The sequence below is a fragment of the Gallus gallus genome, chromosome 33, assembly GCF_016699485.2.
Source record: "Gallus gallus isolate bGalGal1 chromosome 33, bGalGal1.mat.broiler.GRCg7b, whole genome shotgun sequence".
In the NCBI taxonomy this organism is placed as follows: Eukaryota; Metazoa; Chordata; class Aves; order Galliformes; family Phasianidae; genus Gallus; species Gallus gallus.
In genome coordinates, this window is record NC_052564.1 from 1,924,385 (window position 1) to 1,938,896 (window position 14,512).

The following is a 14,512-nucleotide window of genomic DNA, read 5'->3' on the forward strand; positions in this document are numbered from 1 at the left end:
ACAGAAGGAATGACTTCCAAAGCCCTTTGCCAGCCTTGTTCCTGCGGCAGGTTTGTCACCTCCAGAGACAGGAATAAGCTCTCAAACACCATCTCAGCCACATGCCTGTTACAAGGTGGTGAGTTCTGCTTGCACAAGTGACCTCACCTCAACATATCTATCCCTGCCTTGTGGCCCATTGCTCAGCACTAAGGCAGCTCTGGGGGGCCCTGCCGGTTGCCGCTTCCCGTTCCCCCCCAAGGAGCTCTACTCTGCTGCATATTTCTTGTCTCTCGTCTTCCACTTGGGAAGGGATTGGAGCATGGTGGGGAAGCGGCCCGGGGCTGGGGTCTAAGACTCAGGCCTGCGGCCTCCCCTCACTATGCAGAAGGGTTCTTCTCCCAGGGTCCCACTTCAAGACCGGCAGAGTGGTGATCTGTTCGTCTTGACGGGAAGGTGCCGGGACTGAGCGCTTTGGAGGAGGGCTGACGAGCACTGAAGTGAGGGACAGAACCGATGTGCAGAAATGAAACTCTGTAACCACAGAGTAGTAATAACACAGCTATGTTTAATGAGCACTGCACACACGCTGGATGCAGAGGGGATATTGCCACCTAGCTTGCATACTGGAGGGCAAGAAAAGCAACTGCTTAAAGAGCAAGCTGCAAACATGCATTAGATGTCTAAGAAAAGCCTGGTTTATTGCAATGTGTCCCCAAAATGAGAGTTGTACACATGCATGGTGGTCTTTCTGACAAAGATGGTTGCGTTATTTTCTTGGGCTTGGGGTAGGATGGAGGACACTTGGCTGACTCTGGTTGGTCATCCCATCAGCCACAACTCTATTCAATAATCTGCTGATTCTTTGATAATTTGTGGTTTTACCGTCCGAGCCTGCTACCTTGCATTCCAGACATAGGATAGATAATGATGTTAATTGGAAAAATGGGAGACCCACTGTCTATGCTAACTGTCTAAGAATGTAGAAAAGCATCTGTTATCAGCAGCAATAACTTGATTTAGCAAGTTCAAGTAAACCTGAAGTAAAGGGTGAGTAAATACTGTAGAAAAGTGTGAGTAAACCCGGAGAAAAGTGTGAATAAACTCAGAGTAAAGTGTGAGTACACCTGGAGTAGTGTGTGACTGAACCCAGAGTAAAGTGTGTGTAGACCCAAAGGAAAGTGTGAGTAAAACCCAGAGTAAGGTGTGAGTAAAACCCAGAGAAAGGCATGAGTACACCCGGTGTAGAGTATGACAACCTGTGATAAAGTGTGTGTAAACCGGGAGTAAACTGTGAGCAGACTTGCAGTTTAGCATGGGAAGACATGGATTTAAGTGTGAAAAAACCTGGACTGATGGGTGTGTATACACGGACAAAAGTGTGGTGTAAAGTGTGAGTAAACCCTGAGTAAGTAGAGAGTAAACCTGGAGTAAAGTGTGAGTAAAACATTGGTACAGTCTGAGAAAAACCCAGAGTAAAATGTGAGTAAAAACCCAGAGTAAACTGTGAGTAAGCTGGAAGTAAAAAGTGAATGAACCTGGAGTAAACGGTGAGTAAAAGCCAGAGAAAAGTGTGAATAATACCAATGCAACATGTGAGAAAAACCTTAGTAGAGAGGAGTAAAACCAGGAGAAAAGTAAGAGTAAACCCAGAGTAATCTGTGACAAAACCCGCGATAATATCTGTGAAAACCGAAAGAAAAGTGTGAGTAAACTGGAAGTAAAGAGTTAGTTATCAGGGAGTAAAGTGTTAATAAACATGAAGTGAAGTGTGTGCAAAATACACAGTAAAGTGTGAGTACGCCCGAAGTAGTGACTGAACCAAAGGTAAAGTGTGTGAAAACCTAGAATAGAGTGTTAGTAAAACCAGGAGAAACATAAGAGTAAACCTAGAGTAATGTGTGAGTAAAACATGAGTAAAGTGTGAGTAAATCCCAGAGAAAATGCTGAGTAATGTGTGGGCACACACAGAGTAAATTGTGAATAAAAATGGAGTCAAGTGTGAGTGAACCGGGAGTCGAGGGAGAGTAAAAACCTGATTAAACTGTAGGAACACTCGGAGTAAAATGTGAGTGCACCCAGAGAAAAGTTAGAATAAACCCAGAGGAAAGTGTGAGGAAACCAAAGGTAATGCTTGAATAAAATCGGAAATAAAGTATAGGTAAATCTGCAGTAAAGTGTGAGTAAAGCTGGAGGAGAGGGAGAGTAAAACACTAAGTACAAAGTGAGTAGACCTTGAGTAAAGTGTGAGTAAACACTCCATAAAGTATAAGTAAACAAGAAGTAATATGTGAGTAAACACGGAGTTAAGTGTGAGTAAACATAAAGTGAACTGTGAGTAAACCTTGTATAATGTGTCAGTAAACCTTCAGTGAAGTGTGAGTAAAACCCAGAGTAAGGTGTGAGTACAGCTGGACTAGAGTGTGACTACACCCAGCAGAGAGTGTGAGTATAGTCGGAGGAAAGCAGGCGTAAAGTGTGAGTAAGCCTGAAAGAAGTTGTGAGTACACCTGTTGAGCAGTGTGTGTAATACCTGGAAAAAGCTAAGAAGAAAGCTTGAGTAATGCATGAATGAACCCAAAGTGTGAGTTTGAGTAACCCAGAGAAAAGAGTGAGAAAAATACGGAGAAAAGTGTGACTGATCACGGATGTGTGAGTTAACCTGGAGTAAAGTGCGAGTAAAACATGAAGCAAGGTGAGAGTACACCTGGAGTATAGAGTGAGCAAAACCAACAGAAAAGTAAGAGTAAACATGGAGTAAACTGTGAATAAACTTAAATCAAAGTCTGAGTAAACCTGGAATAAAGTGTGAGTACATCCTGAAGTAAGGTGTGAATAAACCCGGTGTAAAGTGTCATGAAGTAAAGGGTGAGTAAAACCATGTGAGAGGTAGATGGTGTTTTTGCAGTGGAAATTCCCAGTCACAAAGAAAGCTGCTGAACAGAGCAAGGTTGAGACTGGGGCGTTCGGACTTGGGTAGAATTGGCACAGGCAATACTAGGTAAGACAGTTATATAGGGCAGGGGAGAGTCCGCTACAGGACAGAACTAGTGGGCAGATTGTTGAAAATATTGTCCTCCTATTGCCGTAAAAAGTACAGAAAACACCTAAAAACAAAGGGTTGGTAACAGACACTGTATGGAAATGTCAGGTAGCAACAGCGTCGGAAGGTTTTGAGCCTGAGACGCTCAACCAGTGAGTGCCAGGAGAGGCTTTACCTGCGTCGGACCCAGGGTATACAATGGGATGGATTTCACTGACTAGTTGTGCAATTTTTCCTTTGTCAGTAAGGGGTGTGCGCCCATTACTGCACTAATGAATAAACTTCTCTTCACAGAGATCTTGGCCTGATTAGAAACTGTTGATCTTGAGCGTGTTTCTCACATAGATGTACAGGTGTGCCATCCCGGGCTCAGAGTGAGTTGGCAATAAACAGGTCCATCAAAAACAAGTTTGCAGTCAGAACATTTTCCAGCACAATGGGAACACAGTGAACAGAGCAAGGCCACATCATTTTTCACAAGATTCTCCTCCCCCAAGTCTCCAGCGTTCCATCTGTTGACATGGCAGTGCTCTTCCAAGCGTTTGAGACAATTCCAGGCACACCTCAGGAAAAGTGTTTCTCCTTGGTCTGCTACATAACACAGGACCTGAGGGCTGACACAACTGCAAGGAGAAAGGAAAACAGCGTGGTGCTGCAAAGAGAGCAGCACTGAAAAGACCCCGTCCTGCTGCTGCCCATGGCCGTGGCTCCAGGGAAGCAGCAGCAGCACAACTGAAAGGCAGCAGAGAGGGAGAGGCCATTGGGCGGTGAGGGACAGCCCCACAGACAGCAGGGCTGCAGCTCCGTGTGGCAGTTGGGCTCTTGGTTCCTGCACCCCTCCTGTGTGCAGGGCTGCTCTCTGGGATCCATAGGAGGTGGGAGCTGAGATCAATGATATTCTGGTGATTTCTTTATTGATTCAAAGAGCCGGGTTACTTTTGTCCATTAGGATTGCCAGACAGAAGACAAAGGTAGAAAACAAAGAAGAAATGTGATGAACAGTATTGCTTTATTGGAATTAAAACTACCATAGGAACAACAAAGCGGGAGTGAGGGTGAAAGAGATGAAATAAAGGCAGTCTGAGCTTTTCCATTTTAGTGGTGCCGAAGCAATTTATCTCCAAACAGTGTCCTGAGAGCTTGCTTGATCTCCTGGTTCCTCATGCTGTAAATGATGGGGTTCATGACTGGAGGCACCACTGTGTATAACACTGCCACCACAAGGTCCAGGGATGGGGAGGAAAGTGATGGGGGCTTCAGACTGGCAAATGTGGCAGTGCTGACAAAGAGGGAGACCACAGCCAGGTGAGGGAGGCACGTGGAGAAGGCTTTGTGCCGTCCCTGCTCAGAGGGCATCCTCAGCACAGCCCTGAAAACATGCACATAGGAGAAAAGAATGAAAACAAAACACCCAGATGCTAAAGATATACTAAATACAAGAAGTGAAATTTCCTTGAGGTAGAACTGTGAGCAGGAGAGCTTGAGGATCTGGGGGATTTCACAGAAAAACTGATCCACAGCATTGCCTTGGCACAGAGGCAGGGAAAAAGTATTGGCAGTGTGCAGCACGGAATTAAGGACCCCAGCGCCCCACGCAGCTGCTGCCATGGTGGCACAAGCTCTGCTGCCCAGCAGGGTCCCGTAGTGCAGGGGCTTGCAGATGGCAACGTAGCGGTCATAGGACATGATGGTGAGAAGGGAATATTCTGTTGAAAACAAAAACAAAAAGAAAAAGACCTGTGTGGCACATCCTGCGTAGGAGATGTGCCTGGTGTGCCAGAGGGCATTGGCCATGGCTTTGGGGAGAGTGGTGGAGATGCAGCCCAGGTCGAGGAGGGCGAGGTTGAGGAGGAAGAAGTACATGGGGGTGTGCAGGCGGTGGTCGCAGGCTACGGCTGTGCTGATGAGGCCGTTGCCCAGGAGGGCAGCCAGGTAGATGCCCAGCAAGAGCCAGAAGTGCAGGAGCTGCAGCTGCCGCGTGTCTGCCAACGCCAGGAGGAGGAACTCGCTGATGGAGCTGCTGTTGGGCATCTGCGGTTCCTGGGCATGGAGTCCTGTTCAGGGTGCAGAAGATAATGACAAGGCAGTTCTCACAGTCACACCTCCTGGTATACTATAATATGACAAGACAAGACCATTCTCAGTGATACTCATCCCACCATTCTATAAAGACTTTATTTCTTTAAGCACAGTGTTCATTTTGCTCCATCACTTCAGTTTAACTTCATGAGGTTCATGATTCTATAAGAAGTAGAAGCTGAAGGAGCTTTAGCCTTCCTCTCATTTCCTAATCATATCCCAGACTCCTGGATATTTTCCTCATAGGAGCTGTTTCCATGTCTCATGTCTTTACCATGTCTGCACTCAGGGCGCCCATCCCTACCTCTGTGCACTTAAATTTCTCTTAGGGAAAGCTGCTGTTTGCAGGGTAGTTCCATGTTCATGTGTGCAGGAAAAAAAAAAAAAAAAAAAAAAAAAGGACGATTATCTCAGCTGGTGCTGCCCTTTGGGTGGGGAGAGGATGAAAGCACATGAGGAGATTGCTCATATAACAGCAGACTGAGAGAGGTACAATTCAGGATTCTCAGAGCTGTGATCATACTTGACATTTCCTTTCAGATTTCTGCCTCCAACTCTTTCCCCTTCCCTAAGAATAGGAAAAGGAAAATCCCTGCCTTGTCTCTACTCTTGCAAAGTGCTCTCGGAAACACTCTGGGGTGCAGCGTAGCTGTGATCCCCCTGCCCCAGGCAGCAGCTGTGGCAGCAGAAGGCCCCTGCCCTGCCGGGGGGCTCCTTCCCCCCACACGTCTCCCCGCAGCGCCCTGGGCAGCTCCCCGGGCAGGCTGAGTGCTGAGCCTGGCAGGCGGCAGAGTCCCTGCCCCGGCACACAGCCCCTGGGGCACAGCAGGGACCCTGCTCTGCACCACAGCCCTGGGCACCGGGCTGCACCCCCGGCTGCACAGCCTGCAGCCATCCTGGGACACGCAGCCCTCAGGGCTGTGCTCTGACACTGCAGCGCAGAAACCCTCATCTGGAGCAGGTCCTTTCCCACAGTTAGGAAACATGGTGTGTCTTGAGCCTGATCTGCTAGGGGTTGTCTCAAATTCAGTGATACCTCCAGGAAAAGAAGCTTCATGGCCTACAGCGAGAGACTTACCTTGTCAAGAGCTGTGAGCAATCCTCCTGCAGCGAGCTCTCTGCCTGCTCACAGCCCATACATCCTGTAATCCCTCTCTTCTTTCTCTTCTCTCCTCATGACACCTGCAATTCATTCCCTCAGCCCTGCTCTGCTGTGCAGAAGAGCTGCTCCTGGGCACAGCTGCCTCTCTACAGAACTGCCCACTTGTAGGATCTCCCTGTATCCCAGGAGCCTGGCCCAAAACAGCAGCTGAGGATTTCATTTTTATCCTCCCCACTCATTTCCCCTGAGATGTCCCTGGGTCTCCACAGCCAACAGCTCCTGAAAGACAACAGCATCATGACTGTACTCGGAAATCAACTGCATTAACCACCAAATGTCCAGTGGACAGTGACCAACTCCAGACTCATGCTTAGTCCTACTGGAGAGTGTTTGCTGTAACAAAAAGGGCACACAGAGAAGGACAGGGAGGGGTGGACTTCCCCTGGGCGTGCAGTGATCCAGCTGAGGAAGTGCAGGCATCTCATCCCTAGATGGAAATCCTGGGGCTGAAATGGATTTCAGCTCCCCACGGACCCACAGGAGCTGGGATTTTTCTGGTTCAGTTCAGGTGTGCACAGGGAGTTGCCTGCATGTGAGCTCCTGCTCTGAGTCCTTGGTCCTTTCCTTCCTGACCTCACTGTTGATTAGTTGGACTGGGCTTCTTGGAATCCTAGGTGCCACAGACAGCTGGGAAATGCTGTTGCAAGGCAGATGTGCCCTTGGTGAAAGAGGAGGTGATCAGGGAATACCTAAGCAAACAGGATCCTGAGTGACAGGAATCACAGAATCCTTGAAGGGCCTGGGTTGGAAGTGTCTTTAAAGACCATCCAGGTCCAACTCCCTTGCTGTGGGCAGAGCTGTCACGTGGTAGATCTGGATGCCTGGGGCCCTCGGCATCTTCAATATCTCTAGGGATGTGTCACCCACTATTTCTTTGTGATTCCTGTTCCACACCTGTTCCGTGCCCCACATCATGATCTTAGGAATGGGTGGAGTGTGTTCCACATGTCTAATGTCTGGTCACCCAGTGAGGCTCTGCAGTCTCTGCCCATGGAGGTTTTCAAAATGCATCAGGAGCAAATGCTGAACAACTTGGTCTGTCCCTCTTTGTCCTGGGTTAGACTGTAGACATCCCCCAGGTTCCCTTTCAGCCTGGGTTACCTTGTGATCCTATGTCCTCATGGCCTATTGCTGATGGGAAGAGAGCAGATGTTTCCAGAGCATGAAGCATCCCGTGCTGCATGTGACCATCGAAAACAAGGTCTGAGAGCATGAAGAGAGATCAGAACCACAGAGTGAAACAGTCAGAGCAAAGACTGAGAGATGTCACAGAAGGTTCTGGGCAGGGAAATTCTTAGGGGGACTCCAGGCTCTGTGCAAGACAAAAATGGATGTCCTTTTCTTTTTGAAGCTGTAAGTCTAAAAGATGTTCTTGTCAATAAAACTGAAGCAAAGTTCAGAGACAAAGATAGAAATGAGCAAAAATGTGTTAACGCACTTCTCAAGTTCAGAAATACTCCTAAGTTTTTTTTCTTTTTAAGTTGTAACACCAGACTTTGAGGCAATTTTAAGTAATTGTTATAATTATAATTTATGTTAGAGAATGGACAGTGCTTTCCAGAACTGTGTTTGCACGACAGATGTCTTCAGGTACAGGGACACAGACAGCAGTGCCAGTGCCAATGCCCTGTGACTAATGCCCAGCGTCCACTGCTGCTCTACCCTGCTGCGTATTTCATGTCCCTCATTCTCCAGGGGTCTCCAGGTCTGCTAAATTAATGACCATGTCGAAGGCCATGTTCTCAGCAGGCATCTGAAAACACGCTCTTCCCACTGCTCCCCACATTTCCCCATCCGTTGCTCTTTCTTCGTTCAAATACCTCCCAACTATCTGGCTGATCTGTGACCTTCAGGGAGATTACTGGAACTTGCACCATCTCTCCAAAGTCTGACAGTCTCTTTTGTCAACTCCTTTACTGTGATTACATCTATCCATTCCTATCTCCGTCTAACTCATTTCTTGTACAAGTATTCCCCGTGAAAGACAAACCTCAGTAGAGGCAGCTTGGACAAGGCATTCGGTTCATCACTGTGTTTTACTGTTCATTCAGTTGCATCACATTTCCTTCTGTTTCTTGGGAAAAAAATAAACAAAACAACAACAACAACAACAACAAAAACCCGAAAAAAAACTGTCATTGTCGACGTGCAGCTGGTTCTCTGAGGAAGGCCAGTGGGAGTTGGTGCAAAGGAGGTTTAACAGTGAGCGGGTGACTCCAGAGGAGAAGAGTGATGTGACGAAAAGTGGTGCAAGTCCCATGGGGCCATGACTAGAAAGGGATGGGGAAAGCTTAAGAGGACGTTTGTCCATAACAGTGACAGAGCAAAGCTCATTATGGGACATCCTGGGTCAGAATCAACTGCCAAGTACTGTTTTAACATCTTGTTTAAATACAGCTATCAATAAATAAATAACTGGACTTTTTAAATGACCATTGAACTCTTCCTCTTTAAGCTCTCTCCAGATACCTCTCCAGTTAGCTGTACAAGTTCTGAACACCTGAAGAAGATGACAGGAAGGCACAAGGCACAGGAGGGCTCTTTAGGCTGCAATGGGCCCCAGGGGACTTTTGCAGCTGAGTCCATCAACCGCCAGTGCAGAGAGAAGATGGCATGAAGTGCTCAAGAAGACCAAGTCAGAAGGAACAGAGAAGTTTCTTGGAGTATTAATGGGCCCCACTGAGGGCCACTAACAAGCAAGCTTCCCCAGGGACTTGTTAGAGCAGATAATTGGCAGCCATGCTGACAGGCAGCCAAAGGCACTGGGATGGTGGCTGTGATGCTGAGAAAACCCTCCTTTGTTTTATGAAGCAGAAAGGCCAAGCCCTGATCCCCAGACCCTTGGCAGGGAGATCCTGTCCCTCATGCTGGCTCAGGGCCCTTCCTGGGGCAGTGTGATGCAGGATTGTATGAGGTCAAATGAAAGACAAGGGGGCAGCAGCTCCCAGGCCCTGCACAGGGTACAAGGATGCTGTGAGGCCCAAGTCCCATGTGGGCAGTGTGCCACTGTAGCAAGACTTACCTTGCCAAGAGCTGTGAGCAGTCCTCCTGCAGTGAGTGTGAGACTGAGAACGGCCCAGTCTCAACAAGTAGTCAATCCCAATGAAACTTTGAACTTCAGATCTCTCAGCTGTAGTGTCCTCCTTTGGACAGTCTCCAATAGCTTTACGTCCTTTATGTTCTGTGGTGCCCAGCAGTGCACCCAGTGCTCCAGGTGAGGCTCCAGCAGGGCAGAGCAGAGAGGGACAATCCCTTCCCTCACCCAGCAAGCATTGCCTTGCTCAATGCACCCCAGGGGACGGTTGTCCTTCCTGGCTGCCTGGGCACGCTGCTGACTCACACCCAATCTACTGTTGACCAGGACCCCCAGTCCCTTTCAGTGGGACTGCTCTCCAGTGTCCCATCCCCCAGTCAGTGTGTATGTCCAGGGTTGTTCCTTCCCAGGTGCAGAATCAGGCCCTTGTTCTTGTTATACCTCATGCAGTTGGTGCTTGCCCAGTTCTCTAACTTGCCCACATCTCTCTGCAAGGCCTCTCCACCTCCAGTCGTGACAACAGCTCCTCCCAGTTCAACATCATCATGAAACTTGCTCAAAACACATTTTACTCTTGCACGCTGGTCACTGATAAAAACATCCAAGAGAAGTGGTCCTCAAATGGAGCCTGGAGGAACCCTACTTGTGACCATCCGTCAACTTAATGGAACAGTTTTACTGTAAGCCTTTGGGCCCCATCCATTGGCCAAATGCTCACCCACAACATTGTTTTTCTGTCTAACCCTATGCAGGACATTCTGTCCAGAAGTATTCTGTGAGGAACAGTATCAAACGCTCTACTGAAATCCAAAAAGACAACATCAGTTTGCTTCCCTTATTTATCTAAATGTATGACCTCTTCATCAAAGGACATTAAGTTCCATAGGATTTTCCAGTCATGAACTTGTATTGGCTTTGACCAAGGACAGATTTGTCTTTCAGGTGTTTTCAGTAACTCCCACCATCATTTCTTTTTCCAGAATTTTACCAGGTACTGAAGTGAGACTGACAGATTCATAACTGTCTAGATCATCTTTCTTACTCCTCTTTCAAACTGGAACAACGATTGCCAGCTTCCTGTCATCTGGGAACTGGCATGACCCTAGACTTCTCTTGATGCCATTCGAATGAGAGCTCAGAGCAAACTGAGGTGTCATCAGTGAAAGAATGTAGACGTTCCAAAGCTTTGTAATGCCTTGAACTCCAGAGTTTGACACAGATGGAGCAGTGAGGAAGATCTGGCTCTTCTTTTGTGAGCTCATCTGTGGGAGATGGAGAGGTCAACTCGGCCTCGTTGAATGCTGACTCTCTGATAATGAGGCTCTGGAAAGGAGGCTGAAGGTCTGAATAAACAGGGGGTGTTTTGTACCAAGCCATGAGATAAGCTCTCTGCTGATTATGAAGACTTGTTATGGAATTTGCTTGCTTTCTAGCCAATGCATTGTTAGTGCAAACGTACTGACTATGCGTGTTGGAGTGTAAAAGGCTGCTTAGAAGAATAAGCACAGATACACAGCCTCATGATCGTGATCATCACAGCAATAAAGAAATTTTCCTGGCACGAGAACACTGTGTTGTGATGCTAACTCACAACACTGATCCATTCGGTCGGCAGAATAACACAACATGCTCCATGGGGACAGGTGCAAAAGGCACACTGGGTGCCCTGAGCACAGGGCTGTTCTGGCATTTAGGATGGCCAAGAATACCTCCCTTCTGGCCCTCAGCTGATGCTCAGGAAGGAGGTGTCTGTCTCAGAGATGTTCCACCACACTTCACAAGCACCAGCACACAACTAGGATCACCCCAGGCACCTTGGGAATCACTGAGTGTGTATGTGTGAGCAATGGAGTCCCTGTTGAATGAAGACCAAGCATTCAGATGTGGGGTTCACACACAGACATCTGAACTTTGTGCACATCTGAACTAAGAGGACATATGGGTCCCATGGACCTCTGGGGAACTGATCCCATTTCAGTCCCGGGGTTCCCATCAGCAGATGACGTCTTAACCTTAGGGTTGGGACGAGATTGTGTGACAGTAATAGGACAAAGGGAAATGGCTTTAACGTACAGAGCGGAGATTTAGTTCAGCCTTTAAGAAAAAATATCTACTCTAAGGAAGTGGAACACGTTGCCCAAAGAAGTTTTGTGTGCCACATCTGTGGAGGCATTCAAGGTCAGAATGGATGGGATCCTGGGCAGCCTGATACAGTGGTTGGCAGCCCTGCTCATGGTTGGGACTTGAAACCAGGTGCACTTTGAAAGCCCCTCCAACATTAGTCTAATCATTGAATGATTCTGTAATGTTCTGCCTGCACTACCTCAGCGCTATCACTGCCCAGAACAGGAGTCAACCCCTCCCTGTCCTTATCTGTGTGACTTTTTACATACTGGTCATGAGCAGAGGTTTCCTGATTTGGCATTTGCTTTCATTGTGGCCAAATTTCTTTTAGTATGAACATCCATGCTTTTGGAATCCTGTGGACGTGTTGATTAATTGAGCTGACTTTGAAGTACTTTCTGCAGTGATGACCGTGCTGCCTTGCAGGAGCTGTCAGCTCAAGAGGGCTGTGGATATCTCCAGGGAGAGTTGTGAGGAGAAGGAAATCACCTCCTCTGCTGCTGATCTGGGCTGGGCTCCTGGGACACAGAGAGCTCATACAAGTGGGCAGTGCTGCAGAGAGACAGCTGTGCCCAGGAGCAGCTCTTCTGCAAAGCACGGCAGGGCTGGGGACATGATCTGCAGGCGATGGGGTGGAGAGAAAGATGAGATCTTAAAGGCTTTGTGGAGTGACCAAGCTGTGACCTCACTGGAAGCTCACTACTCATTGACATTGACTCGGTAAGTTGCTCGCTGCAGGCAATGAATCTGATTTTCCTAGAGAGATCACTAAATTTTGGATATCCATTAGCAGATCAGGCTTCAGACACTCGGTGTTTCTTTATTGTGGAAAAATACCTGCTCCAGATGAGGGCTTCCGTGCTGCAGCATCAGAGCACAGACCTGAGGGCTGCGTGTCCCAGGACGGCTGCACGCTGTGCAGCCGGGGGTGCAGTTGGGTGCCCAGGGCTGTGGTGCAGAGCAGGGTCCCTGCTGTGCCCCAGGGGCTGTGTGCCGGGGCAGGGACTCTGCCGCCTGCCAGGCTCAGCACTCAGCCTGCCCGGGGAGCTGCCCAGGGCGCTGCGGGGAGACATGTGGGGGGAAGGAGCCCCCCGGCAGGGCAGGGCAGGGGCCTTCTGCTGCCACAGCTGCTGCCTGTGCCAGGGGGATCACGGCTGCACTGCATCCCAGAGTGTTTCCAAGAGCTCGTTGCAAGAGGAGAGACAAGGAAGGGATTTTCTATTTTCTGTTCTTAAGGAAGGGGAAAGACTTGGAGGCAGAAATCTGAAGGGAGATGTGAATTATGAACACATCTCTGAGAATCCTGAATTGTACCTTTCTCAGTCTGCTGTTATGTGAGAAATCTCCTCATGTGCTCTCAGCCTCTCCTCTCCCAAAGGGCAGCACCAGCTGAGATATTTTTATTTATTTTATTTATTTTATTTATTTTATTTATTTATTTTTTTCCTACAGACATGAACATGGATCTACCCTGCAAACAGGCAGCTTTCCCTATGAGAAACTGAAGTGCATAGCGTTAGGGATGGGCACCCTGAGTGCAGACAGGGTAAAGACATGAGACATGGAAACAGCTCCTATGAGGAAAATATCCAGGAGGCTGGGATATGATTAGGAAATGAGAGGAAGGCTAAAGCTCCTTCAGCTTCTACTTATTATAGAATCATGAACCTCATGAAGTTAAATTCAAGTGATGGAACTAAATGAACACTGTCCTAAAAGAAAAAAAGTCTTTATAAAATGGTGGGATGAGTGTCACTGAGAATGGTCTTGTCTTGTCATTATCTCCTGCACCCTGAACAGGACTCCATGCCCAGGAACCGCAGATGCCCAACAGCAGCTCCATCAGCGAGTTCCTCCTCCTGGCGTTGGCAGACACGCGGCAGCTGCAGCTCCTGCACTTCTGGCTCTTGCTGGGCATCTACCTGGCTGCCCTCCTGGGCAACGGCCTCATCAGCACAGCCGTAGCCTGCGACCACCGCCTGCACACCCCCATGTACTTCTTCCTCCTCAACCTCGCCCTCCTCGACCTGGGCTGCATCTCCACCACTCTCCCCAAAGCCATGGCCAATGCCCTCTGGGGCACCAGGGACATCTCCTATGCAGGATGTGCCACACAGGTCTTTTTCTTTCTGTTTTTGTTTTCAACAGAATATTATCTTCTCACCATCATGTCCTATGACCGCTACGTTGCCATCTGCAAGCCGCTGCACTACAGGACCCTGCTGGGCAGCAGAGCTTGTGCCACCATGGCAGCAGCTGCCTGGGGCAGTGGAATTCTCTATTCCCTGCTGCACACTGTCAGTACATTTTCCATACCGCTCTGCCAGGGCAATGTCATCAACCAGTTCTTCTGTGAAATCCCCCAGATCCTCAAGCTCTCCTGCTCAGAATCAGACTACCTCAGTGAAGCTGGTATTATTGATTTTAGCCTTTCTTTAATTTTTGGGTGTTTTGTCTTCATAGTTGTGTCCTATGTGCAGATCTTCAGGGCTGTGCTGAGGATGCCCTCTGAGCAGGGACGGCACAAAGCCTTCTCCACGTGCCTCCCTCACATATTCGTGGTCTCCCTCTTTGTCAGCACTCTCTTGTTTGCCTGCCTGAAGCCACACTCCCTTTCCTCCACGTCCTTGGACCTGGTTGTGGCAGTTCTGTACTCGGTGGTACCTCCCATTGTGAATCCTCTCATCTACAGCATGAGGAACCAGGAGCTCAGGGATGCCCTGAGGAAACTTTGGAAAATCCCCAGCTATATCAGAAAATATTAGGACAGTATTTTGTTAAATGTTTTGTTTATCATTCCCTAAAACTCACATTCATTTTTAAATAGAGTTATTCTATTATTTAAATAGAGTTAACTTTCTCGTTAATTATTTATTTTGACAGTCATCTCATGTACCTACAGAACTGCGCTTCCCATGTGCATAAGCACAATGAAGAAGACAGCAGAAATTTATTTCTCTAGCTCACTTTTCTTCCCTTCTCCTATAGAGCTGGAAGAGAAACCCCCTTATGCAGGAGGGATTCAGGGGCCAAGAGCCCAGCTGCCAAATGGAGCAGCAGCCCAAGTTTGCTCGCAGGCTGCACCTCACTA

The 14,512-nt window shown here is 48.2% G+C and overlaps 2 protein-coding genes across 2 annotated transcripts; one reads left to right on the forward strand and one right to left on the reverse strand.

The window, feature by feature from the left end:
• Positions 1 to 4,117: 4,117 nt before the first annotated feature.
• OR14J1L81 (olfactory receptor 14J1-like 81) lies at positions 4,118 to 5,056 on the reverse strand. Its single transcript, XM_428160.6, has one exon. It carries the CDS (start codon positions 5,051 to 5,053, stop codon positions 4,118 to 4,120), a length of 936 nt encoding a protein of 311 aa, XP_428160.4. The 5' UTR covers positions 5,054 to 5,056.
• Positions 5,057 to 12,519: 7,463 nt separating this feature from the next.
• On the forward strand, positions 12,520 to 14,186 carry LOC112530884 (olfactory receptor 14J1-like). The gene has a single exon (XM_040654629.1). The coding sequence runs from the start codon at positions 13,245 to 13,247 to the stop codon at positions 14,184 to 14,186; it is 942 nt and encodes a 313-aa protein (XP_040510563.1). The 5' UTR covers positions 12,520 to 13,244.
• Positions 14,187 to 14,512: the final 326 nt, after the last annotated feature.

Bases quoted from the DNA above. Each gene is read 5' to 3' on its own strand.
- LOC112530884 (XM_040654629.1), top strand. From the start codon at position 13,245: ATGCCCAACAGCAGCTCCATCAGCGAGTTCCTCCTCCTGGCGTTGGCA.
- OR14J1L81 (XM_428160.6), bottom strand. From the start codon at position 5,053: ATGCCCAACAGCAGCTCCATCAGCGAGTTCCTCCTCCTGGCGTTGGCA.